Source organism: Cololabis saira, chromosome 18 (assembly GCF_033807715.1).
Source record: "Cololabis saira isolate AMF1-May2022 chromosome 18, fColSai1.1, whole genome shotgun sequence".
NCBI lineage: Eukaryota > Metazoa > Chordata > Actinopteri > Beloniformes > Belonidae > Cololabis > Cololabis saira.
In genome coordinates, this window is record NC_084604.1 from 35,241,792 (window position 1) to 35,269,406 (window position 27,615).

Here is a 27,615-nt window from a genome sequence, read left to right on the forward strand (position 1 = left end):
CTCCTCCTCCTCCTCCTCCTCCTCCTCCTCCTCCTCCTCCTCCTCCTCCAGCGCCGTGGAGATCCGAGGCTCGGCCAGTTATCTCAGGAATGTCCTGGCCGGCCCGGGATGACGACGGGACTTACTGCTGCTCTTTCATGGGCCGGCGAGTCCTCACATAGGGGGCCTTGTTTCAGGACCGATCCCCCGTCTGCCAGGACAAATCTGCAGCTCCCGTATAAGCCCAGGTTGATAATTACAGCGGGTGAAGGTTTTTTAAACCGCTCCTCCCTGGAGATCGCTCATGAGTTTGTTTTTTCACTAATAAATACCCTCAGTATTAGGGAGGGGCGGTATGGACTAAAAATGTATCCCGATAATTTCTGGGATTTATCCCGATAACGAATAAAATAACGATTTAAAAAAAAAAAAAATACCAATTCAACTTCTTTCTTTCTTTCCGATTTCTTTCCGCTTTCTTTCCGATTTCTTTCTTTCTTTCTTTCCGATTTCTTTCTTTCTTTCTTTCCGATTTCTTTCTTTCCGATTTCTTTCTTTCCGATTTCTTTCTTTCTTTCCGATTTCTTTCTTTCTTTCTTTCTTTCCGATTTCTTTCTTTCTTTCTTTCTTTCTTTCTTTCTTTCTTTCCGATTTCTTTCTTTCTTTCCGATTTCTTTCTTTCTTTCTTTCCGATTTCTTTCTTTTCGATTTCTTTCTTTCTTTCCGATTTCTTTCTTTCTTTCCGATTTCTTTCTTTCTTTCTTTCCGATTTCTTTCCGATTTCTTTCTTTCCGACTTCTTTCCGATTTCTTTCTTTTCGATTTCTTTCTTTCTTTCTTTCTTTCTTTCTGGCTCATATCTTTCTTTCTTTTTATAATTTTTACCGTGAGATACAAATTCTTACCGTGGGGAATTTTTTGGACGGTATATCGTGAACGGTAAAATATCGCCCATCCCTACTCAGTACCACATTTTTCTTTCATAGTTCTTTTTATTGATTTTCACTTGCACATAAACAAAACATTAAACATTCCCTCCCCACAACGAACTTCCCTTACCCCTGCTCTCCCTCAATGATGTTAGGCTTACTCTACTTTTAATTTACAACATATGTTTGTATAAAAAAAAAAAAAATGTCCAGAGTGACAAACCAATTACTACAAGGCACTTAGTGAAACAGTATAATTGAAGACTAAAACGGATTGTAGAAGCAGCATGACAAGGCCTGAGACGCCAGCAACCAAATACGGGTATCTGTAAAAAATGAATTACTACACTTGTGTGGAGGGTTTATCAAAAAAGGTCTCCATACTTTGAAAAACTTCTTTTCAGAGCCCCGTAGTGTAAACCTAATTTTCTCCAGTTTCGGATTTGACAGCACATCCCTTATCCAGTGGGAAACTGAGGGTGGGACGGCTCCTTCCACCCCAAAAGTATCAGGCAGCGTGCCAAAAGAGTGGTAAAAGCCATTACTTTGTGTCCCCCTACAGCAGGGGTCGGCAACCCGCGGCTCTAGAGCCGCATGCAGCTCGTTAGCACTGCCCTAGTGGCTCCTGGAGCTTTTTAAAAAATGTTTGACTTTTTTTTCCTTTTTTTTTCTATTTTTCCTTTTTTTCTTCTTTTTTTCTTTTATTCTCTTTTTTTTCTTTATTCTTTTTTTTCTTCTTTTTTACTTTTTTCTTTTCTCTTTTTTTCTTCCTTTTTCCTTTCCTTTTTAATCTCGATATTTCGACTTTTTTCTCGACATTTCGACTTTTTTCTCGAGATTGTACTTCAACATTAATCTTGACATTTCGACTTTTTTCTCAACATTTCGATTTTTTCATGAAATTTTGACTATTTCCTCGACATTTCGACTTTTTTCTCGACATTTCGACTTTTTTCTCAAGATTGTACTTTAACATTAATCTTGACATTTCGACTTTTTTCTCTAAATTTCGACTTTTTTCTTGAAGTGCATAATGAAAAAAAAAATCTCCCCCCCAGTTCTAACTACAGTAATATAGAAACATGCAGCATGTGTTGCCTTCATTCTAAGGCTTATACAAGACTTTTAATTTTTTGCGGCTCCAGACATATTTGTTTTTTGTGTTTTTGGTCCAATATGGCTCTAAAACATTTTGGGTTGCCGACCCCTGTCCTACAGGTAGCGTCATCCCGTTAGGAATAATCCCAAATATAGACACCAGAGGGTTTGGGTGGATTTTAACTGTTAACACCGTGGAGAGAGCTTCAAAGATAGCCTTCCAATACCCTCAGTACCACATTTTTATTGAACTTTTTTCCTTTTTAAAGCAGACTTTTAAAGTTGCCAAGAACAATCTCTGACTCTTTACTTCCTCTGGATCGTTTCCAAAGACTCTCCTGTCATTGCATTTGCATGAAACCCACATAGTTAGGCTCAGGTTTTACTTCATGATGCCGTGTTTATGTCGGGGTTCCCCTCTCTGCTGCAGCTCTGAGGCTTCATTACAGAGCAGGAACCGACGCTCGGACCACTTGATGACATTAATCCTCAAACCAAAATAATTCATGAAATTAGAGTTTTGTTGAAAATGCAGTTTAAGTTAGTTAAGATATTTGGCAGTTAATCATTTTCAGTGTGTTTTTTCACCCGTGCTCGTTAGGGATGGGCGGTTTGGACTAAAAAATGTATCACGATAATTTCTTGCATTTATCCCGATAACGATAAAAATGACGATTAAAAAATGCCAATTCAACTCCACCTTTGTAACTATAAATCTATCACCACATTCAGTCTTTGGAGCCCCCAAATCACTGCTCTAAAAGATACTAAATACTACTAAACTACACCAATTAAATTGAATTAATAAAAACCAATTAAGTTAGTACACCTGTACTGCAAAACTGTAATGACTCAAATGAAACAAGTTTGAAATGTAAGAACAGATTCAACATTTATTCAAACTGTATGGCTTAAACAGTGGGATAACAGTGCAAACAGCAAAAGTACCTTGTCCTTCAAGAAACAGTATTGCCATCCTTCACACTCACTGTTTTTTTGCAGACTCTGCATATAATAGATGATGTTTGCTCCTCGTCACTGTTTTTAAATCCAAACCAGTTCCAGATAACGAAGCTGGAGCCTCGTTTAACAACGAGCTCCTCGCTCTCAGATCCGCCTTCCACCATGTTTGTTACACAAAAACGTCATCAACGGGAATTTATCGTTTTTACCGCCATGTGACAAATTCTTACAGTGGGGAATTTTTTTGACGGTACATCGTGAACGGTAAAATATCGCCCATTCCTAGTGCTCGTTCGTTCTTTGTCTTTTTTTAACTCTTAAGCATCTTTTTACAATGAAATGGCTCGTAGCCTCCACCCAGGTCTGGATTTATCGGACCTCCCTCTCCCCTGACACCTTCTCCAGCTCTTTCGGGGGGGAATACCGAGGTGTTTCCCGGCTGATATAATCTCTGCAGCTTTTCCTGAGTTAAACCTCGGGGGCTTTTAGTTGCTGGTTCTGCACGAAGCGGCTCCTCAAAGAGGCCCAAACGACCCTGACTGGACGCTCAACCTTTCTTTGGAGGAAGTAGCGTCAGCTGCTGATCTTTTGGTCGTACCTATAGTCCACAGGTGAGGGCTGAAACATGGCTCCAATTATGGTTCCATTATGGAACCAAAAATCAGGCTTTTCGCAATTTGTGCCATTGTGTTTCGATAAATGAAAAAAGATTAGACAAGTCGTAATTGGACAAGGAATTGGCTGGGCAGACGTGGGAAATGCGGCCTTTTTTTTCTGCTATTAAAACATGATTTGTAATGTGAATTTGCAACACTTTAAACTACAAATAATAGTTTTTGACGTGACATCAGAGATTGCGCATGCTCTCTGTGAAAGGATGAGGCAAATCGGGTCGCAGCACTGCTTCAACTGTGCGATTCCTTCACGAGGAGCGACCAGGATTTCAAACACGTTTGATTTTCTTGCGACCTCACGATTTGTGATCGGGAGCTTGTCGTGAGGTGTTAATCTCTCGTCGTTACCCCACGTAAACTGCACGAGGCACGAGCAACGATTGGGTCAAAATCCGGCCCAATCCAAAAAATAGTCGCACGACTGGAAAATCGTCTCAAAACGAGCCGATAATCGCACAGTGTATGCCTGGCTTTACCGATCTCCTGCTCCACTCCTCGCTTTCATGAACTAGACCCGACCCCGAGAGGGCGTTTCACCTCTCTCTGACTGACAGCTATGGTCTCAGATTTTGGAGAAGCTGATTTTTCCTCCCTGCTGCGTCACATTTAGGCCCCGTTTACACATAGCCGGGTATTTACAAAAACGGATATTTCCCCCTCTACGTTTTGAAAAATTCCATCGTTTACACGAGATCGTTTTTCAAAATCTCTTCGTTTACACGAATCTGCATAAATACGCTGTTAACGTCATGCCAGCCAATCAGAATCCTGGAAAAAAACATCAACAAACGACACGTGTAACTTCCAGTTAAGGCTGATTTATGGTTCCGCGTTACACCAACGCAGAGCCTACGGCGTAGCTCTGCTTCGATTTAACGCGGGACCATAATTCAGGCTTTACTTCCAAGACGGAACGAGAGTCTTTCATTTGGAGCGACAGAGAAGTGGAGTTACTTTTAAGTGTGACTTTAGAATATAAAACAGGTAAAATACAAGAAAATATTGACGCTGGCCAAACTAATTGTAAACACAGGTCGCACAAATGACGCTGGTGACGTTTCTGTTGCATAATGTGACGTTCTGAAGCCTAAATCTCCGTTTTTCTCTGTTTAGACGCAAACGTGAAAACGGAGTTTTTGAAAATCTCCACTTTGGCCGGAGTTTTCAGAAATGATCGTTTTTGGGGGCTTTGAGCTCCGTTTTCGTGTAAACGAACGGCCAAAACGCATGAAAACGCCTCCATTTTTGCTCCGTGTAAACGGGGCCTTAGTCGTAAACGTGAAGTAATCCTGGATCCGAACAGATCTGGTATCCTGGTGACGGGGAACGAGCCAGAAGCTGCGTTGGACCACAGAACCGATCTGAGGCTGATGCAGGAGCGCGGTGATGCATTCGTTGACTGATGCAATGTTTTTTTTTTTTTTTTTTTTTTAACTTTTTTATTTAGTATTTTCAGCTTATACAACAAACAAACAAACAATCAAACAGACCTGTGACATGAGGTCTCCTATGTTGATGATGTTATGTCATGACAATGTCCAATCAGCTCAAGTGACCTGTTTAACTGATAGCGTCCTCTATTCCTCCAATAAATGCATCCCATTTCACCCATTTCCTGTGGAAGAAACGCTTCTTTGGACCTCAAACAGAAAGTCATCTTCTCCATAGCATATATTTCTCTAACTCTGTCCATCCACTGATTAAGACCTGGGGTCTCAGGTTTATACCAGTTCTTGGTGATTGTCTTTTTACTGGCCATTAGCAATATTTTGCACAGATACCAGTCTTCCATCTTAATCACATCATCTGTAAAATCACAGAAATACAGAACTTTAACATCATTAGGAATCTTATATCCCAAAATCTTTCCCACAGCGATAGATATGTTTTCCCCAAAAACTTGGATTTTTGGACATAACCAGAAGATATGAGAGTGATCAGCGTTCCAGTTTCCGCATTGTTCCTGTGATTGTGAAAATTTGCTCTTAATATGTGGTGTGACAAAGTAGCGGATCAAATTTTTCCAACCAAATATTCTCCACTTCTTTGAACTTGTGGATGAATGCTGTGCACTCCACATTGAATGCCAATCCTCCTGCGACATTTCTAGCCTGCCCTGTTTTTAAAAGTGAACTCGCAAGAATGCAGAGATTTTTTGGCAGGATCGGCGTCTCCCAGGGACGCTGCGAGGAAACAGAGCGTTGTTCAGGTTGTTCAGGGTTCTGAACTGACTTGACTTCCAGCTGGACTCGTGTGGCACCGCCACAGTTTAAACCCAACATGGCTGATAAAGTCTCTCCAACACGCAGGTGTGGTGCACCAGCAGCGACAGGAGAGAGAGTGTGATTTATCTAAAAGGCATAAGGATATAATCACATCATATTGATCTCCAGCCCGATTCACTCTAAACTGACCGGAGGAAGTGGGCCAATAAGACGACTTGCATGCAACATTTGATTTGATTTGTTTATTTGCACAACATAAAAAAAAAACGGTACAAAAGTTTAAATGAACATAAAAGCATGAAAATATGTGCAGGTGAGAAAGGAAGCCCTAAATGGGCTTATTCAAAGTTCTCACCAAGAAGATACATTGTATTGAAAATACATTGTATTGAAATAATAGCAAGAACAAAAAACAAAAAACAAAAAAAAACAGCGTTCCAAAAAGATGGATATAAACAGACAATTTCTCGGTGTGCACGTGCAGAAGTGAGTCCACATTAAGTGGAAGCACTTCTAGACGCTTGATCAATAAGGCTGGTCTTCAATCTCTGTTTAAAACTACTAATAGACAGTGAAGATTTTGCAATAAGTATATGAGAGTTCCAGAGTGAGGCACCTCTGTCTTTGATGGAGAACTGACTGCTATTGGTACGACTGAATGAAGAATGGATATCCTCAAATTGTCTGGTATTATAGTTATGAATTTGTGAATTGGTCTTAAAAAAATCTTTGAAAGTACTTGGAAGCATATTTGCAAGATATGTGCATTTGTAAATGAAAGCACATGATTGGAGTATGTTAATATCATAGATGGATAATAAATTTAATTTTTTAAACAAGAACATGTGCCGCTGCTGCAGGTTTAGCAGCTCTTAATGTTTTGTTTTGAGTTCAGATAAATGTAACATTACCAAACGGCCAGGATGCAGTGATGCACCAGCAGGTTTAAGCCTGGATCTTCTTGCTTTGACGATTCCTCCTCACCGCTGTGCGACGTCTCATCCTCAGCAGAGAAACATGAAATATGTATTTATCTTTAAAAGTCGACGTGATCAACTGTTTTTGTCTCTCTCTACTTGTTCTGAGGCCGCTATTATATCTAGTAACTATCTAGAAACACATTTCTCTAGCGGCTCGGTGTGAGCATTGATTTGAAAGTTTACAGAAGTGCTAACGACTGAAAGCTCCTGTGATGTATTTACCCACGAGTATCTGATGCAAAAAGGTTAGAGTTAATCTAGTACAGGGGTCGGCAACCCAAAATGTTGAAAGAGCCGTATTGGACCAAAAACACAAAAAACAAATATGTCTGGAGCCGCAAAAAATGTAAAGTTTTGTATAACCCTTAGAATGAAGACAACGCATGCTGCATGTATCTATATTTTTTTTGATTATGCACTTTGAGAAAAAAGTCGAAATGTTGAGAAAAAAGTCGAAATGTCGAGAAAGAAAGTCAAAATTTCGAGAAAAAAGTCAAAATTTCGAGATTAAAAAGGAAAGGAAAAAGGAAGAAAAAAAAGAAAAAAAAGAAAAAAAGTCAAAATTTCGAGAAAAAAGTCAAAATTTCGAGAAAAAAGTTGAAATATTGAGATTAAAATGGAAAGGAAAAAGGAAGAAAAAAATTTGAAAAAAAGGAAACAAAAAGAAAAAAAGAAGAAAAAAAGGAAAAAAAAGGTCAAACATTTTTAAAAGCTCCAGGAACCACTAGGGCGGCGCTAAAGAGCCGCATGCGGCTCTAGAGGGGTTGCCGACCCCTGATCTAGTAGATGGTTTAGTGGGCGAATGCGCCTCAAACTGTGGAGAGGGAGTAAATGTTAATTGAATAAAGGTTCTACCGCCTGAGTCAGGTCTCAGGTTGGATACTCAGACATGACCTTCAGGGTGACCTTTCTGCCCCTTCGAGCCTTTCTGTCCTGGTTCTGAACCTCCAGAAGTGCCGTCCGTCCGTCCGTCCGTCTGTCCGTTCATCCGTTACCGGGTCACAGGGGCAGCAGTCTTAGCAGAGATGCCCAGACTTCCTTCACCTAGACTTGTAAAGTTCTCCAGACCGGTCTTGGTCTCAAGACCACTTTTTTGTGGTCTTGTCTCGGGTCTCTTGGTGACAGAATCTGGTATCAGCAGTTCTTCCTCTTGTTAATGTACAGTTTTGTAAACTATTTGTATTTTACATCTGATTTAATGTTTTGGTGCATCTGCATGTGTGTCTGTATTTAATTACAGTTTTGTGTTTATAACGGCCTTGTTTGAATAAATATATGAATAGTATTTGATATTGTTGTGATTGATTAAGCATCAGGTCCATTTCAGTGATGCTGATATACGGTGTAATCTGATTACTATAACGGTAAATAATGTAATTTCAAGTTGATAATTGAATCTTTTAATATTTAAAATTCCGGTTTCATCTCCAAATTAAGTCCAATTTAAATCAGTAACATTTACTATTCAGTATTTTCTGAGGTGGAGGGGGGTGTTGGAGCTGGTTATTCTGCTAGAGGACTTTGGGACTAGTTAGTAGTCGTGTCAATCCTTAACCCTTGTACGGGTTAAGGATTTTTCCCTTCCTTCCTTCTTTCCTTCCTTCCTTCTTTTCTCCCTTCCTTCCTTCCTTCTTTTCTCCCTTCCTTCCTTCCTTCTTTCCTCCCTTCTTTCCTTCCTTCCTTCTTTTTTCCCTTCCTTCCTTCCTTCCTTCCTTCCTTCCTTCCTTCTTTCCTCCCTTCCTTCCTTCTTTCCTTCTTTCCTTCCTTCCTTCCTTCCTTCCTTCTTTTCTTCCTTCCTTCCTTCCTTCCTTCTTTCCTCCCTTCCTTCCTTCTTTTTTCCCTTCCTTCCTTCTTTTCTTCCTTCCTTCCTTCTTTCCTCCTTTCCTTCTTTTTTTCCTTCCTTCCTTCCTTCCTTCCTTCCTTCCTTCCTTCTTTCCTCCCTTTGTTCCTTTTTTTTTTTCTTTCTTTCATTCCTTCTTTCCTTCCTTCCTTCTTTTCTCCCTTCTTTCCTTTTTTTCTTCTTTCCTTCCTTCTTTCCTCTCTTCTTTCATTCCTTCCTTCCTTCCTTGTTTTTTCCCTTCCTCCCTTCCTTCCTTCCTTCCTTCCTTCCTCCCTTCTTCCTTCCTTGATCCAAAGACAGTACAAAGGTTAAAAGCACTGGAGTCAATCCTCCAATAGTGTAGAAATAGCGGTAGTGCAGTCGCCACACAGATCTGATCTCAGCTGATGGATGGAAACATTTATAGTGAGTTCAACATCATCATCCACTTCTCTGTGTTATTGAGCTGCAGTTGAAAACAAGCTCATATGGAAACTAGAACCAGGATGATGGAATACAATCACGCAGGATCAGGAAATAACTACCGTATTTTCCGCATTATAAGGCGCACCTTCAATGAATGACGTATTTTAAAACCTTTTCCATATATAAGGCGCAACGCATTATAAGGCGCTACAGTAGAGGCTGGGGTTACGTTATGCATCCATTAGACCAAGGGTCGGCAATAAATCCTTATACTGCGGCTCCGAGTGGCTTGGGAAAATAAATTACAAAAAAAAAACGAAGTATTTAATTCAAGAGTATTTTGTTTGTGTTAGTTCTTTAATATTTTAGTTCTAAATTGGAAGATTATTGTGATCTTGACATATTAGAATAAATATATTTTATTGTTTTTCTTTGCTTAAAATAAACGTCATACTCGCGAAAGCCGGTATTCCCGCCAAAAAAAGCCACCCATTCATTGCGACTTTCAACCCCAGCAAGGCCAAGTATGGAGAAATGTAAGAAAAAAAACATATCTGAAGAAAATGGAACATTCAATATTGATCCATATATAAGGCGCACCAGATTATAAGGCGCATGGTCAGTTTTTGAAAAAATGTAAGGCTTTTAGGTGCGCCTTTATAGTGCGGAAAATACGGTAGGTTTCTTTCTGGTCTCGGCCTTGAACTGAACTAGTCTTGGTCTTGATATTCTCTGGTCTTGGTCCGGTGATTAAGGGCAGCCCTGCCGAAGTCCGACTGGGAACAAGTCTGACTTAATGCTGGCAACGCGAACCAACGTGCTTCTCAGTTGGACCAAAAGCTCAGATGTTTAAAGATCTTTCAATGCATTTAATATTTTTGCATGAACTTGTGTGAAAACTGTCCTTTTTTAAATGTGTTTTCTCTTTTCTCTCCACAGGAATCAGCCTAAGGTGAATATCAGAACTTTGACTTTCATTAGAAACATGCTCACACTGGTGCAGAAACGCCTGACGTGTCCCACGTTTCCTGCAGGTGTTCGCCTACGACTACTGCTTCTGGTCCATGGATGAGTCCCAGCAGGACAAGTTTGCAGGTCGGTACGTTTTCACAGCAGGCCCACCATGATTCTCTCTTTTTAGCACGAGCAACTCCGCTGACTGGTGAGTCATATCTTCCACTTATCTCCTGACACACTGTTGCTGATATTCAGAGCTATTTTTAGCGTTGGACGGGACTTCTGGAGGGCCGACGCTTGCAGTTACACATGTGTTGCTCTGTTGTCTGCTGCGTTGGAGCAAAATAACCCTCCCCATGTCTAACAACCAGTACTGGAGATGAGGGGGAGTGAGGGGGATGGCATCCCCCCCTGAAATAAAAACGGTCCAAATCATCCCCCCTGTAAAACTGCCATCCCCCCTTTCCATCCCTTATGTCATTTCATCAATGAATGTGGTTTTACTGCTATTTCAACATTTAGAGTCATCACCAGAAAAATAGCACCAGAAAAATAACTTATTTGACCATTTTCACCTGTTTCAAGTAGATTTTCACTTGAAATAAGTAGAAAAATCTGCCAGTGGGACAAGATTTTTTTGCTTGTAATGAGAAGATAAATCTTGTCCCACTGGCAGATTTTTTTACTTATTTCAAGAGAAAATTTACTTGAAACAGGTGAAAATTGTCAAATAAGTTATTTTTCTGGTATCTTTAGAGTCATCACCGGAAACATAGCTTATTTGACAATTTTTCACCTGTTTCAAGTACATTTTAAATTTTAAAGATTTATCTTCTCATTACAAGCAAAAAAATCTTGTTCCACTGGCAGATTTTTCTACTTATTTTAAGTGAAAATCTACTTGAAACAGGTAAAAAATGTTGTTTTTTCCAGTGATGAGTCTTGTTTTAAGTGTAATGAGATTTTTTTACTAAAATGAGACATTTTAACTAGAAATAAGACAAGTATTCTTATTAATATTTTGAGTTTTTGCAGTGATCCATGTTACTTATCCTGTGAAGGACAGAGTCATATTGATAAGTTCAGAAAAGTGTTTTTTATTGTTGTGTTTTGATGTATTTGATGTAAGCCCAGTGGATATTTAAAGCTTACAGAAGGCTGCATTTAACTGCTGCTATGTCATTCCTGCAGTATTTCTGCAGGTGTTTTGGTCACTGCTATTATTTGTAATATATTATATTATTTGTAATCAGCACAAATTATCTGTCCCCATATGATAAAATCCACCATCCCCCCTGATTTTTTTTACTGCTAACAACCTTTCAGCATCTCCCTCCTCTGATTCCTTGTGGATGTGCGTGTTTAACGTGTGATTCCCGCTGTAACGGTAGCGTCTCCTGCAGGTCAGGACGTGGTGTTCCAGTGTCTCGGGGAGAGTCTGCTGGACAACGCCTTCATGGGATACAACGCCTGCATCTTCGCTTACGGACAAACTGGTAACTTTACTTTCTTTAAAAAAGTCGACTTATTCAGAATCAAAATCAGGTTTATTGGCCAAGTTTGAACATGCACTGTACAGTAAATAGACAAATGGCTCTTATTAACATATATACAATTAAAAAAGTGAAAGGTGCAGCAGTATGAGGTAGTCATGGTTATTGAAAGGTGCATTGTTACAGCATATGATTGTGGTTCTTATTAGGGCCCGAGCACTTACAGTGCGAAGGCCCTATTGTATCTGTAGGAGATGTTCTCATTGTTTTTCTCATTTTTATTCTGACGAAAGGAGGTCCTTTTTTCCCCCAAAAGTCACCAAATTTTGCACGCAAGCCAGGCCTGGCGAAAAATGTGATATTTAATAGTTTGCATTAATGGGCGTGGCCTAATGGCTCAACAGCGCCCCCTAGAAAAAACCTTGTGCCTCAAGCCCCACGATACGGTTTGACGTACATGCACGAAAATCGGTACACACCTGTATCATGTTGCAACTTAAAGAAAAGTCTCTTGGCGCCATGGCCGAAACCGAACAGGAAGTCGGCCATTTTGAATTAATTGTGTAATTTTGGCGAAATTTATGCCATTCCTTCGGCAGTTAATACGTGCCCCCAGGTGTGTTATACATCAAAATGTGCGTCTCCATCCTGCGACGATGGGCATTACTTTTCTCAGTCAAAAGCGTTACCGTGGCGATGATAGACGCCAAAAAGCACGCCCCTCTTTCATCTGATCTGTCCATATTTGATAGTCCCTTCTTTCTGCCATAACTTTTGAATGGCTTGATATAAAGACTCATGGGTGGTGTCATCGGACTTCGTTTTGAGTCCTTGACCTTTATTGGTGAAAATTGCATGCGCGAAGGCCCAATCTGATTGTCCGTTGCAGTCTGTGCCTGTCCAGTTTGGTGGCTGATCTGAACCAGACAGTGATGGAAGAGCAGAGAACAGACTGGATGATGGCAGAGTAGAAGGTTCAGCAGCTGCTGTGGCAGGTTAAACTTCCTGAGCTGACGCAGGAAGTACAACCTCTGCTGAGCTTCTTTCTGACAGAGTTGATGTGGGTGGTCCACTTCGAATCCCAGGAGATTGTGGATCCCAGGAACCTGAAGGAGTCTGTGGAGGAGACGGTGCTGTTGAGGATGGTGAGGGGGGGAGTGGTGGTGGGTTTTTCCTGAAGTCCACCGTCATCTGCGCTAGGGCTGGGGATCGATTCAAATTTCAAAAATCGATTCGATTCCGATTCTTAAGATTCAGAATCGATTATCACGCTTTGATTCGATCCGATATTGATTTGGGTTACTGTTGTTAAAACTGTTTTTTGAGCTGTTGCATGAATTATATGACTGTCTAGTTATGCAAAATATTACTACTAGTATTATATTGAGATTAAACGGCAAGTATTGCAGCTAATGATGCTGTAAGGACCAATCAGCTCCCAGAATGCTGATAGAACTGCTTTCAGAAACATTTTATTTTTTTTTTTTAAATCGATCTTTAGACATATGAATCGATTTTTAGGAATTAATATGAGAATCGATTTAAAATCGGAGAATCGATCTTTTCAACACAGGCCTAATCTCCACAGTCTTGAGCGGGTTCAGCTCCAGGTGGTTCCGACTGCACCACTGTTCCAGCTGTTCCACCTCCCGTCTGTACACGGACTCGTCACCTTCCCGGATCAGGCCGATGACGGTGGTGTCGTCCGCTACTTCAGGAGCTTCACAGAATATTATTCCCTTGAAAGTGGAAAGTCAGAAAGTTTGCGGGTTATGACCCATGGACTTAAAGTTATAATATGCAATGTTTCAGAGCTAGCAAGATTTGAAAGTGGCACCTCCTCTAAGCCCCGCCCCGTTCTCCCCCCCCCAGCTTAAATCATGTAAAAACTCTAACCAATCCGTTTCATTCAGTCCGAATGAAACGGATTGGTCCAGTTGGCAGGGGGGGAAGAACCAATCAGATGCCGTCATGCCCCCCCCCCCGTCCCATGCGCGCACTCGCTTCCGGCCCCCCGTGTCCACTTCCCACGGGTCCTCCTGGGCTCAGTGTCCCAGTGTAACCCCCTCCCTCCCCTCTGCCACGGACCCCCAGTATGTAGTTATTTATTATGTAGTTATTTCCAGAGCAGCTCGGTCCCCGCTGTGTGTGAGAGCGGGGAGCAGAGCCGTTAGTCCGGGCTGCTGCTGCAGGACTCTCTGCCCAGCAGCAGCAGCAGCCTGCAGGGACACGTGCAGCCGCACTGAAGCGCCGCAGCAGCTCCGGCTCGTAAGCAGTACGGGGGTCCGTGGGGATGGAGGCGTCTCCATCCTGGGCCCGGCGAGAGCGGGGAGCGCCGGTGCGGCTGGCGGAGCGCTGCGGTGCCGTGCAGGCTCTGTTGCCACAGCTACGCCGTAGGCGCACCACCACCCGCTCTCCACTCTCGCCGGGATGGAGACACGTTTGGGTGGGAACAGCCCACCCCTGCCCCTCCTAAAACCGTTCTCGCTTACAGGTGAATGAGACATGGGGTAGTTTTGTTGAAAATGTGCTGTCCAAAATGTCCTGGAAAACTCGACTCCTGCAAATGCGCGTTCCCCAAAGTTTGTCAGGGCGTGTTTTTATCACGCCCCCACATCTTTTTATCTGTGGAGGATCTAAATAACCGAACGCATGTGAAATAAATATTTCAGCTTTATTTACTTTTTTTTTAGTCAAAGAAATTCAATTCAGTTCAATCCCGTCCGTTAGGTCCATTACCAGTCTAATATTGTTGTGGGTTGATCTTCCTTTTAAGAAGCCAGATTGTGTTTTTGTAATAATCCCGGTATGAAGACGCACGACAAAAATGTAGGTTAGTACTTTATAATCTTGTATTTTAGAAATTCACATTTTTGGACTGGGCTATTGAATTATTCAGAATCCTTTTTAAATTCAGGATTAACTCTCACATTTTTTGACAGTAGGTGTCGTTTTTAAGAAGACTGGAGTTAAGTTTCCAATATTTATTTGAGCCTGGTTTCCAGTTTTGGGGTGTATGGAAAATAAATATCAGAGGTGATTGCATTGGTCAGTAATTCATTAGTTTCAAGCCAATTATCAATTCTTGATTTGCTATTTAATCCGGACCATAAAAATGTTTGATTTTGTTCTTTGTAAAAGTTGTTGAATATTGTATTTGGGTAACTGGAGTCACGTTTAGACGACCATCGGTCATAAAATTAATCTTGAACAGGGTTAGATCTCCTCCAATTATAACGTTGTTTGTTGAATAAGTAGATTTTTATTTATTTTTTTAAATTGCAAAGATTGCAGCTGTATTTAAATCTCTTCCTGGGGAAATGTTGCTGCATCCACGGTACCGGTCAGGTCCGGTTGAGATAAAGATCTGATTTAATGGATCAGAGTCGTCACGTGACCGGTCTTACACGCTTTTAACCTTTCTTTCTAGATATTATTCTTTGCAACCTTGGATTTTTAAGGCAGATTTATTCATTTCATGTGGCGACTTATCTTGATGTCTTTACGAGAGCTGGAAGCTGAAACTCTGATCAACTGAACTGATTTCACGGCGACGACGCGTCACGACTCTGAACAGCTGAGAGCTCGTGTGTTAAGTTTATGTAAAAAGAAGAAGAAGAAAACTGGAGTCTGTGAAGGTCATCTCAGATATGTCCAGATAACTTCCACGTAGGACACCAGTTGCTAGGCAACCGAAAAGCTTTATGGATGCAGGCTGCGTCTTTCTGGATGTACGGAGACGAGCTGCGGCGAAGATGATGATGTGACCGTTTTTATAACTAAGAATAACTTTTCCTCTATTAGTCCCACAAGGGGGAAGTTCTTTCTCTGCGTTTAACCCGTCTCTAGTCAAACTAGGGGCAGGGGGGTTGCCGGTACAACGCCCGGGGAGCAGCGAGGGTTAAGGGCCTTGCTCAGGGGCCCAAAGTGGTTTCACCTCGGTTCCAGTCCAGGGACTTTTCAGGTTTCCAGGTTTACGGTCGAGCGAGGACACGTGATCCCTGATCAGCAGTACTGGAGTTGAGGGGGGATGAGGGGGGATGGCATCCCCCCCTGAAATAAAAACGGTCCAAATCACCCCCCCTGTAAAACTGCCATCCCTCCTTTCCATCCCTTATGTCATTTCATCAATGAATGTGGTTTTCAGGGTTATAATAGTTCTGAATTTTTCATTTTAGTTTAGTTTTATTTCGTTTTGACTTTTTCTCCTTCAATTCATTTAGTTTTAATTCGTTTTTAGTGTGGGTTTGCTAGTTTTTATTAGTTTTTATATTTTCAAAAATGCTTAGTTTTAGTTTAGTTTTAGTTTTAGTTTTGACGTCACGGACCGTGAGGCGTTCAGGTGCTGTAGCTGCCAGTTGGAGATAAACGGCCAGAGCAGAATACATTGATCATACCAAGAGGCTTATATTGACAGGGACGAAAACGGAGGAAATTATATCTATAATTTCAGTTTGTTTTAGTTAGTTTTCTAAACACGCAATATAGTTTCAGTTAGTAATCGTTTTTGTCTTTTAATTTTAGTTTTTATTTAGTTCAGTTAACGAAATAGTTTTTTCAATTTTAGTTTTCGTTATTTCGTTTGTTTTCGTGAACGATAATAACTGGTGGTTTTACTGCTATTTCAACATTTAGAGTCATCACCAGAAAAATAACACCAGAAAAATAACTTTTTTGACAATTTTCAGCTGTTTCAAGTAAATTTTCACTTGAAATAAGTAGAAAAATCTGCCAGTGGGACAAGATTTATCTTCTTATTACAAGCAAATAAATCTTGTTCCACTGGCAGATTTTTCTACTTATTTCAAGTGAAAATCTACTTGAAACAGGTGAAAATTGTTGTTTTTTCCAGTGATGAGTCTTGTTTTAAGTGTAATAAGATTGTTTTACTAAAATGAGACATTTTAATTAGAAATAAGACAAATATTCTTGTTAAGATTTTGAGTTTTTGCAGTGATCCATTTTACTTATCCTGTGAAGGACAAAGTCATATTGATAAGTTCAGAAAAGTGTTTTTTATTGTTGTGTTTTGATGTATTTGATGTAAGCCCAGTGGATATTTAAAGCTTACAGAAGGCTGCATTTAACTGCTGCTATGTCATTCCTGCAGTATTTCTGCAGGTGTTTTGGTCACTGCTATTATTTGTAATATATTATATTATTTGTAATCAGCACAAATTATCTGTCCCCATATGATAAAATCCACCATCCCCCCTGATTTTTTTTTACAACTCCAGTAATGGTGACCAGAGTCACGCTTCGTTGGAAAGTACAGCAGTTGGAAACTCTGAGCTGTTGGTCAGGAAATCAGGAAGGACATCAGCCGCTTGTTTTAGTGTGAGGTTCTCGCAGCAGCTTTAGCGTATTTTGGGGGGGTTTTGTGGCGTTTTCGTCCCAGACGTCCGTCTGTCGTCGTGCAACACCAAAGTGAACTAATTACTTTTTCTCTTGTTATAAATCGATGATCAGCTTCTTGAATTTAGACATGTATTTTTTATGTTTCGTTTAACATTTAAAACTTTTATTCAGGTGTTTGAGGGACTAAATGGGATTTAGACGAGAAGTTCTTATCCGACTCATTTAGCTGAACGATTTTTGCTCCGTCTCAACATTTCGTTCAGGTTTGATTTCCACCATTTCACACTCCACTTCCTGTTTTTCAGGGTTAAAATCAGGGCCGTGCCGCCCATAGGGCAGGTTAAGCAAATGCTAGGGGCGCCAGCATGCCAGGGGGCGCCATGCAACCAGCTGTTTTTTTTTTTGTTTTTTTTTTCGTTTTTTTTGAAAAATTAGAAATGAATACACTAAAAAACAACAGTAGTACATATATAGCCAAAAGTCTTTAAATAATTAGGGAATCGTTTTTCTAATTTTAATTTCTGCCTGGCTGCATCCTTCTGCCTCTCTGGCAGCCACAATTAATTTTGCTGCGGTCCCTCACCTCAACACACTCGCGTGCGGCGCCCCCTCCCCCACCCACTACACCGTAGCTCTGCGTCGTTGTAACGCAGAAGCATAAATCAGCCTTTAGCCAGTTGTCGCATCAGAAGGAGCCTTAAAGCAGGAAATATGTTTTGATGTGGATGGAAATATGTTTTGTTGAGGTTTTCTGCCCAACCCTGGATGAAACCATCATTGGTAAGCTGTCATATTATTAATTATTTCTGATAACATTGTCATGACGCTGAATATCAGGCCTTTCCTATATTGTTTTTTGCAGTTTGACCGCCATGTCTGATTGTGTTAAATACATGTCGTCGCACATTGTAAACTGTTGTGTAGGTTGAACACACGTGTCTGAATTGATCTACTCAGCGAATCCGACATCTATGGCTAAGATGAAAACTTAGCCTTAAAAGTAAAAATATCCCCACGATAAGTCATAATTATGAGATACAAAGTAAAAATTATGAGATAGAAAGTCATAATTATGAGATATAAAGTCATAATTATGAGATATAAAGTCGAAATTATGAGATATAAAGTCGAAATTATGAGATAGAAAGTCATAATTATGAGATAGAAAGTCGAAATTATGAGATAGAAAGCCGAAATTATGAGATAGAAAGTCGAAATTATGAGATAGAAAGTCATAATTATGAGATAAAAAGTTGAAATTATGAGATAGAAAGTCGAAAATATGAGATAGAAAGCCATAATTATGAGATTGAAATTATGACTTTTTATGTCAAAATTATGACAAAATTATGATATTTTTATTTTTAAGGCTAAGATTTCATCTTATTTTTTTCTTTTACTGGCGGAAATGAGCTTCCATAGACATCACTGGATGTCTATGGATGTCGATCATTAGATTTTTATCTCCAGTTTGATACTTATATCTTAAAGTCTGCATTAGGCTTATAATTAGGTTTGACATAATGACTGGTAAATCCCTGGTGCTGAAACCTCATGTGAAGGTTCTGACCGTGTGCTGCTGCTGTAGTTGTGTGTCAGAGAGCTGATCTGTGGCATTTTTTTTAGCGATTATGTTTTAACAGAGATGTTTAAGCCAGAAGGGCCCATCTAGAATGCTTCGCCCCCCTTAGGCTGGGACCCCTGCTCCGCCCCTGACCTTGACAATCATGTGCATTTAAGTAATGCTCACGTTTTATTGTTAAACTTACTTCTGATTGTCTGCTGAAAATCTAGATAATTGTTGGGAAAACGGGAGCGATGCTAAAACGTTAGCCGGTCAATGGCTATAATGCTGTTGTTATTGTTGTTAAAATTGTTATTGTAAGATGTTGTGGGCTAAATTGAGGTTTTTACAGGGTATTTTGTATATAGTTATTATTGGTAGTAGTTGTTATTTGTGTGCAATACCTTTTACTTGACCTATTTTACTATTTGAAATTTTGTTTGTGTTTGCACTTGTTTCTTTATTTAATTGCTGCACTGAGTTGTTGTATTACTTATTTATTACATATTATATATTTAATTATTTAATACATCCTAAAGAAATTGCTATTCCGTGTGTGTGTGTGTGTGTGTGTGTGTGTGGTGGTAGTGGACGGGACGGGACAAGACGGGAACGGGGTGGGGGGGCGCCAGCAAATATTTTGCCTAGGGCGCCAAATGGGTCAGGAACGGCCCTGGTTAAAATTCACATAAAAAAACAACAACTTTAATTAGTTTTGCATTAAAGTCGTTTCTCTGAGTTGTCTGACTCCCAAACGGATGCTGGCGACGCTTTTTACACCCGGGACTTTAGCAGTCGGCTTCATTCTCTGAATCCCTGAATAAAAGCTGAGACTCTCAGTATGTATAGACCAGGGGTCGGCAACCCGCGGCTCTAGAGCCGCATGCGGCTCTTTAGCGCCGCCCTAGTGGCTCCTGGAGCTTTTTCAAAAATGTTTGACCTTTTTTTTTTCCTTTCTTCTTTTTTCCTTTTTTTTTCTTTTTTCTTTTTTTTCTTCTTTTTTTCCTTTTTTTCTTTTCACTTCTTTTTTCCATTTTTCCTCCTTTTTTCTTCCTTTTACCTTTCCTTTTTAATCTTGACATTTCGACTTTTTTCTCAACATTTCAATGTTTTTCTCAACATTTAGAATTTTTCATGAAATTTTGACTATTTCCTCGACATTTCGACTTTTTTTCTCAATATTTCGACTTTTTTCTCGACATTTCGACTTTTTTCTCAAGATTGTACTTCAACATTAATCTTGACATTTCTACTTTTTTCTCAACATTTCGATTTTTTTCTCAACATTTAGACTTTTTTCTCGAAATTTTGACTTTTTTCTCAACATTTGTACTTTTTTCTCGACATTTAGACTTTTTTCTCGAAGTGCATGATAAAAAAAAAAAAAATCTTCCCCCACTAATATAGAAACATGCAGCATGTGTTGCCTTCATTCTAAGGCTACAAGACTTTTCATTTTTTGCGGCTCCAGACATATTAGTTTTTTGGGTTTTTGGTCCAATACGGCTCTTTCAACATTTTGGGTTGCCGACCCCTGGTATGTATGTATAGATAGATAGATAGATAGATAGATAGATAGATAGATAGATAGATAGATAGATAGATAGATAGATAGATAGATAGATTTATTGTACCCTTGGGTAAATTTGGTTTACAGTGAGTGCTTCCTCATACAATCCAAAACCAGACACTCAACAACACAGGATAAGATAAAGTGACGACAGCTTTGGCTAAAAGAACAAAGAACAAGAAGGACGGCCCCAAGATAAGAAGCAAGATAATTTAAAAACATCAGTAGATAAAAACACTAAAATATTCAAACCAAGCCAAAGGATAAAAAATGTGCCTTTTCATAAAAACAAGATAAAGGAAACAATACAAAACATAAATACAAGGTTATGTTGCAGTTTCTAGGGCTGGGGATCGATTCAAATGTCAAGAATTGATTTGATTCCGATTCTTAAGATTCAGAATCGATTATCAAGATTTGATCCGATTCCATTCCGATATTGATTTGGGTTAGTGTTATTAAAACTGTTTTTTGAGCTGTTGCATGAATTATATGACTGTAGTTCTGCAACATATTAATACTAGTATTATATTGAGATTCAACAGCAAGTATTGCAGCTAATGATGCTGTAAGGACCAATCAGCTCCCAGAATGCTGATAGAACTGCTTTCAGAAACATCATGTGGGTCCGAATTATCAAACAGATCCAGGGAGGAAACAGAGACGGATGAAATCGGTTTTATTTTTTCCCACATTCCATTTTTATTTGTTCCTTTTTCGGTCTATTTTGGTTTTTAATTTTTGAGCATTTGGTTCTTAGCATTTTTTGCAAATGTAACCACAAGACAGTATATAAAGTAATGAAATAAAGACAATTTATGCAATTATAACCTAACACTTTAATGTTTTCATACCTTTAAACATATTTAAAGGCAAAAACATGGCACCAGTTATTCTCGTGTCCAACAAAACATTCCTTTTTTGGGGATAAACAAAAAAAAAAAAAAAGTTGTAATGTAATGATGAAGGAAAAAAAATACATAAATAAATAAAAGAAAAAAAAAAAACCCAAAAAATCAATTTTTTTTTTTGATCTTTAGACATATTAATCGATTTTTAGGAATTAATATGAGAATCGATTTAGAATTGGGAAATCAATTTTTTCAACACAGGCCTAGATGTTTCCCTCACTTATTAATAGCACTGATGGCTGCTGGTACAAATTTAATTTAATTTAATTTAAACACTTCAGCGTTGGAGCGGTTCTGGCCCGGCTTGTAAGAGCGTCTCTGCTCTGCGTGTTCCTGCAGGTTCTGGGAAGTCGTACACCATGATGGGCTCGGCGGAGCAGCCCGGCCTCATCCCTCGCCTCTGCAGCTCGCTGTTCAGCCGGACGGTGCAGGAGGCCTTCGAGGGCGAGACCTTCGCCGTGGAGGTTTCCTTCATGGAGATCTACAACGAGAAGGTCCGGGACCTGCTGGACCCCAAAGGGTGAGGACGAGGAAGCTCCGCCGCCCGGGCCTCCGGCGGCTCCCGCTCCTCCCGCGGAGCAACGCCCAGACCTGTAGTCTAGTCGATGGGCCAGACCTGATATCAGTACCACTCAAGGTGACAAATCTTTGAAAAGATCCATGTCTGTAGATGATATTCCGGTATGATAACCTTCCTGAGTGGCAGCTGGATCAGAGTTATCAGCTCATGGAGTTACCCACCCCCTTCAGAAAATTACATTTTAGATGCTTGTTTATAAAACTAAACCGGTTCCTTACCTCATCTGTGGTGTCTTTTATGTCCTTGCGTGATAAAGACCAGTTTGTGACATCAGCCTAGTTCAGGGGTCGGCAACCCGCGGCTCTGGAGCCGCATGCGGCTCTTTAGCGCCGCCCTAGTGGCTCCTGGAGCTTTTTCAAAAATGTTTGACCTTTTTTTTTCCTTTTTATCTCTTATTTTTTCCTTTTTTTTCTCTTCTTTTTTTCTTCTTTTTTTCCTTTTCTTTTTTCTCTTTTTTCTTCCTTTTTCCTTTCCTTTTTAATCTCGAAATTTTGACTTTTTTCTCAACATTTCGACTTTTTTGATGAAATTCTGACTTTTTTCTCGACATTTCGACTTTTTTTTTCAACATTTCAACTTTTTTGATGAAATTCTGACTTTTTTCTCGACATTTCGACTTTTTTTTTCAACATTTCGACTTTTTTGATGAAATTCTGACTTTTTTCTCGACATTTCGACTTTTTTTTCAACATTTCGACTTTTTTGATGAAATTCTGACTTTTTTCTCGACATTTCGACTTTTTTCTCGAAGTGCATAATGAAAAAAAAAATCTTCCCCCAGTTATAACTAATATAGAAACATGCAGCATGTGTTGCCTTTTGTTCTAAGGCTTATACATACAAGACTTCATTTTTTGTGGCTCCAGATATATTTGTTTTTTGTGTTTTTGGTCCAATATGGCTCTTTCAACATTTTGGGTTGCCGACGCCTGGCCTAGTGGCTGTTATAGTTTCATAGGAGCCTAATGATGCTCTTCTAGTTTAAAGCTCACAATGACCTGCAACAATGATATAGTACGGGTATATAATACATTTCCTGAATCCTTATGGTCCTGTGAGTATTCCTGTTTTTGTATTTTGTGTCTCTGTTGTTCCTAGATGACACAGGGCTAAAAGATAGTAGGCGAAAATGGTGTAAAAATGTGTGTTGTTTATAGTTTAAAGAGCTGCAGTGACCTCTACGTTGGTCAGAAAGATTCACATCTTAGCTTGAATGAATTTTTAAAAGGTCCCGTTTAAAATGATACCAAAGACAATATTGTGAAACATTGACAGATATCCTGTACATGAGTCTAAACCAGGATATTCACCAGCATCTAAAATGTAATGTTCTGAACTTCATGAGCTGATAACTCTGATCCAGCTGCCACTCAGGAAGGTTATCAGACCAAAATATCATCTACAGACATGGATCTTTTCAAAAATCATAAGTAAGTTTGGTCACCTTGAGTGGTGCTGACAAGTGCAATGTTGGGTTCTGGCCCATGGACTACTGGGGACGGAGAACCAGCCCATAATCTTCCTTTTTTAAGATTTTACTGCCTTTATTTATCTGTTTGTGTCGGCTGGTGTCTGCAGGAGTCGCCAGGCGCTCCGCGTCCGGGAGCACAAGGTCCTGGGGCCGTACGTGGACGGCCTGTCCCGCCTGGCCGTGGCCAGCTACAAGGTGACATCCGTTAACCAGTCAGGTCTCTTTTATCACGTCTCAGAGCCGCGGGAAATAACCTGGCCGCGTTTCCAACAGGACATCGAGTCCCTGATGTCGGAGGGGAACAAGTCCCGCACGGTGGCGGCTACGAACATGAACGAGGAGAGCAGCCGCTCGCACGCCGTCTTCAACATCATCCTCACGCACACGCTGCTGGACCTGCAGTCGGGGGTGAGACGCCGCTCTGCAATTAACTGCTTTGCAATTAACTGCTTAATTATATTCCAACACTGGATGAATACCGTATTTTCTGGACTAAAAGCTGCTACTTTTTTCATAGGTTTTGAACCGTGCAGCTTATACAAATGTGCGGCTATTCTGTGGATTTTTCTTCCACCACTCGGGGCGCTCTAACCGGAATTAGAATCAAAACTAAGACAAAATAAATGCAAAGAAGGATACGCTACTTCTTCTTTAGCAGATAGAAGTAGGTAGAAGCAGATTTCAAACAGATAAATGGATAACTTTCTCGACATTTTGACTTTTTTTCTCAACATTTTGACTTTTTTTCTCAACATTTTGACTTTTTTTCTCGATATTTCGACTTTTTCTCTACATTTTGACTTTTTTCTCGACATTTCGACTTTTTTTCTCAACATTTCGACTTTTTTCTCGACATTTCGACTTTTTTCTCTACATTTTGACTTTTTTTCTCAACATTTTGACTTTTTTTTCTCGACATTTCGACTTTTTTGTCCGATATTTCGAAAAATACTTCGATAAATACTCGGGGCGCTCTAACCAAGAATTAGAATAAAAACTAAGACAAAATAAATGCAAAGAAGAATACGCTACTTCTTCTTTAGCAGATAGAAGTAGGTAGAAGCAGATTTCAAACAGATAAACAGATAAATAAATACTGTTATTTTCTCTTGGTTCTGTCCCGTTTTAATCAGCAAAGTTGCTGCCGTGTTAAAAGACACTGTTAGGAAAGGATCTATTTAGGTACAAACATGTACATCATTTACAGTTCAAAATCCTTCTGTATATGTAGTAAATATCTAATCTAACAACATAAATATCTGCGGCTTGCAGATCTTTTTTTTTTTTTTTTAAATAGAGCGGATGCGGCTTGTATGCAGGTGCGTCACTTTTTTGCAAAACTGCATGATTGCATAGATTACCCATGGTGTGTGTGTGTGTGTGTGTGTGTGTGTGTGTGTGTGTGTGTGTGTGTGTGTGTGTGTGTGTGTGTGTGTGTGTGTGTGTGTGTTACGGGGGAGGGGCCTGCGGCGGCAGCACCTACTGCTCACTGAGAAGATTGGAAACCGAACAAGTTAGAATTTAAAACATTTACAAAAGTCTTCAATGACGCCTGAAAAAAGTTGCTTTTTGGAAGAAAAAAAAAAGGTTTATAGATTATTTCCTCCTGATTGTCTGACATCACATGATCGGTCACGTGATCAGATCGGGAAGTTGAAGGTAAAATATTATGTTTTGTCAAAACTTCCAACCAATCTGGAACAGAATCAAATCTTATCAATTATTAGTTTCAATAAATAAAAAAATAAAACACGCCCTCACAACATCGCTGCACATGACCCCTCGTCCCTATTATTATTATTATTATTATTATTATTATTATTATTATTATTATTATTATTAATAAATATTTATTGTATTATTCATGTATTAGTATAATTATTAAATGTATAATTGTGTAAATGTTTTATTATCCATGTATTATTATTATTATTATTAAATATGTATTTAATCATTCCTTTATTATTATGAAATATTATTTATTTTATTATACCAGTAGTATTATTATTAAATATTTATTTTATTATTCCTGTATTTTTATTAATTATTTTTTATTATTATTATTAAATATTATTTTATGTTGTTATTTCTGTATTGTTGTTATTATTATTATCATCTCCAGACCAGCGGGGAGAAGGTGAGTAAGCTGAGTCTGGTGGATCTGGCCGGGAGCGAGCGCGCGGCGAAGACCGGCGCGGCGGGGGAGCGGCTGAAGGAAGGAAGCAACATCAACAAGTAAGGAAACAGTATAGTAATATCCAACCTCCCCCTTTTTTTTATTTTTTTATTTTTAATTATCCCATTTATTTATTTATTTAGCTTTATTTTTTTGGCTGCTGTCTCTCTCCTAAAATAACCATCATACTCACACACCCACATACAGGACTGTCTCAGAAAATTATAATATTGTGATTTTCTGTAATGCAATTACAAAAACAAAAATGTCATACATTCTGGATTCATTACAAATCAACTGAAATATTGCAAGCCTTTTATTATTTTAATATTGCTGATTATGGCTTACAGCTAAAGAAAACTCAAATATCTCAAAAAATTTGAATATTCTGGGAATTTTAATCTTAAATTGTAAGCCATAATCAGTAATATTAAAATAATAAAAGGCTTGCGATATTTCAGTTGATTTGTAATGAATCCAGAATGTATGACATTTTAGTTTTTTTTAATTGCATTACAGAAAATAAAGGACTTTATCACAATATTCTAATTTTCTGAGACAGTCCTGTAGAAAAAATCTGAGCAAAAACATTGACTTTGTTTTTTTATTTGTTTTCTAGTGTCCCCTCTTGTCATGTACCTGTATGCATTTTTGTTTTGCACATTTGTATTGTTACTTGTTTTTCTGACTAAAGTAAGACTAAAATGCTCAGACTTTTAGTCGACTGAAGCTTAACACGACTAAAAGGAGAATGAACGTGACTAAAACTAATAAAAACTAAAATGATAACTGGACCCAAAGACTAGACTAAAGTTGAAACAGGCTGATAAAAACAACACTACATCCATCCATCCTTTCTTTTATCATCCATCCATCCATCCATCCATCCATCCATCCATCCTTTCTTTTGTCATCCATCCATCCATCCATCCATCCTTTCTTTTGTCATCCATCCATCCATCCATCCATCCATCCATCCATCCATCCTTTCTCTTATCATCCATCCATCCATCCATCCATCCATCCATCTATCCATCCTTTCTTTTATCATCCATCCATCCATCCATCCATCCATCCATCCTTTCTCTTATCATCCATCCATCCATCCATCCATCCATCCATCCATCCATCCATCCTTTCTTTTATCATCCATCCATCCATCCATCCATCAATGCATCCATCCATCCATCCTTTCTCTTATCATCCATCCATCCATCCATCCATCCATCCATCCATCCTTTCTTTTATCATCCATCCATCCATCCATCCATCCATCCATCCATCCATCCATCCATCTTACTTGTTTTGTATTAAATAAAGTATAATAATAATAATAATAATAATAATAATAATATCCAGCCTAATTCCGTCAGAATGGACGTGTTGATCTGTGATCCGTTGATCTGACCTCTGACCTCTCCCCCCAGGTCTCTCAGCACTCTGGGGCTGGTGATCTCGGCCCTGGCGGATCAGGGCGTCGGCAAGAACCGGAGCAAGTTCGTCCCCTACAGAGACTCGGTGCTGACCTGGCTGCTCAAGGTACGAGGAGACGAGGAGCCGAGGAGATGAGGAGACGAGGACCGTCGGGTCGTCTGTCGTGTTTCTGACTTCTCACGCCCTTCCTCTCCCTCCGCAGGACAGCCTGGGGGGGAACAGCCGCACCGCCATGGTGGCCACCATCAGCCCGGCGGCCGACAACTACGACGAGACGCTGTCCACGCTGCGCTACGCCGACCGGGCCAAGAGCATCGTCAACCACGCCGTGGTGAACGAGGACCCCAACGCCCGCATCATCCGGGAGCTCCGGGAGGAGGTGGAGAAGCTGAGGGAGCAGCTCACGGAGGCCGAGGTAACACGCCGCCGTCACCAGGGGGCACCATGGACGTCGGAACTATTTTCTGAGAGGGGGGGCGGGATTTTTTTTGGGAGGGTCGGGGGAGAGACGCACACTTACAGTATCAATGATTAACGAACTATAATGCAGCATCTTAATTGTTAAGAAAATGAAACGAAATAAATGAATGAATAAATCAAGCCTTTATTAAGACACATAACACTAGGCTATAAAAACAGCATTCAGAAAAAGAACAGTTTGCGCTCCAAAGGGCTTTCACACTTTTCCAAAAGTGGACCTTCTCTCAGTTGACCTGCTGATGAATTCTTCAAGCAGGGCCGAAACATCGCATTCATCAATAAGGTCACTATGCGCATTCATAATGCCCAAATGCGTGAGTCTTTCCTGCTTCATAGTATTGCGCAGCCAGGTTTTCAATCTGCGCAAGGCAGAGAAAGAGCGCTCGGATGCCGCGACATATGGGCAGGGCCAGACAGAGCTTTATGAGCTTCTCCACCTCCGACAGCATGGAGCGGGTTTGGGGCTGCAAGGTGTGCAGGATTGTCACATAGCCTAGATCTGTGCATTATGAGATAAATGTAGTAAGTC

The 27,615-nt window shown here is 39.9% G+C and overlaps 1 protein-coding gene across 1 annotated transcript in view; it reads left to right on the top strand.

Annotated features, from left to right (window-relative positions):
- Positions 1-27,615, top strand: part of LOC133418410 (kinesin-like protein KIF13B) — a 96,374-nt gene that overhangs the window by 9,192 nt on the left and 59,567 nt on the right. Inside the window, 9 exon segments of the mRNA XM_061707082.1 lie at positions 10,032-10,044; positions 10,127-10,187; positions 11,453-11,545; positions 21,285-21,465; positions 23,104-23,191; positions 23,270-23,404; positions 25,119-25,231; positions 26,600-26,711; positions 26,809-27,021. Of these exon segments, the coding sequence (XP_061563066.1) occupies positions 10,032-10,044; positions 10,127-10,187; positions 11,453-11,545; positions 21,285-21,465; positions 23,104-23,191; positions 23,270-23,404; positions 25,119-25,231; positions 26,600-26,711; positions 26,809-27,021 (1,009 nt within the window).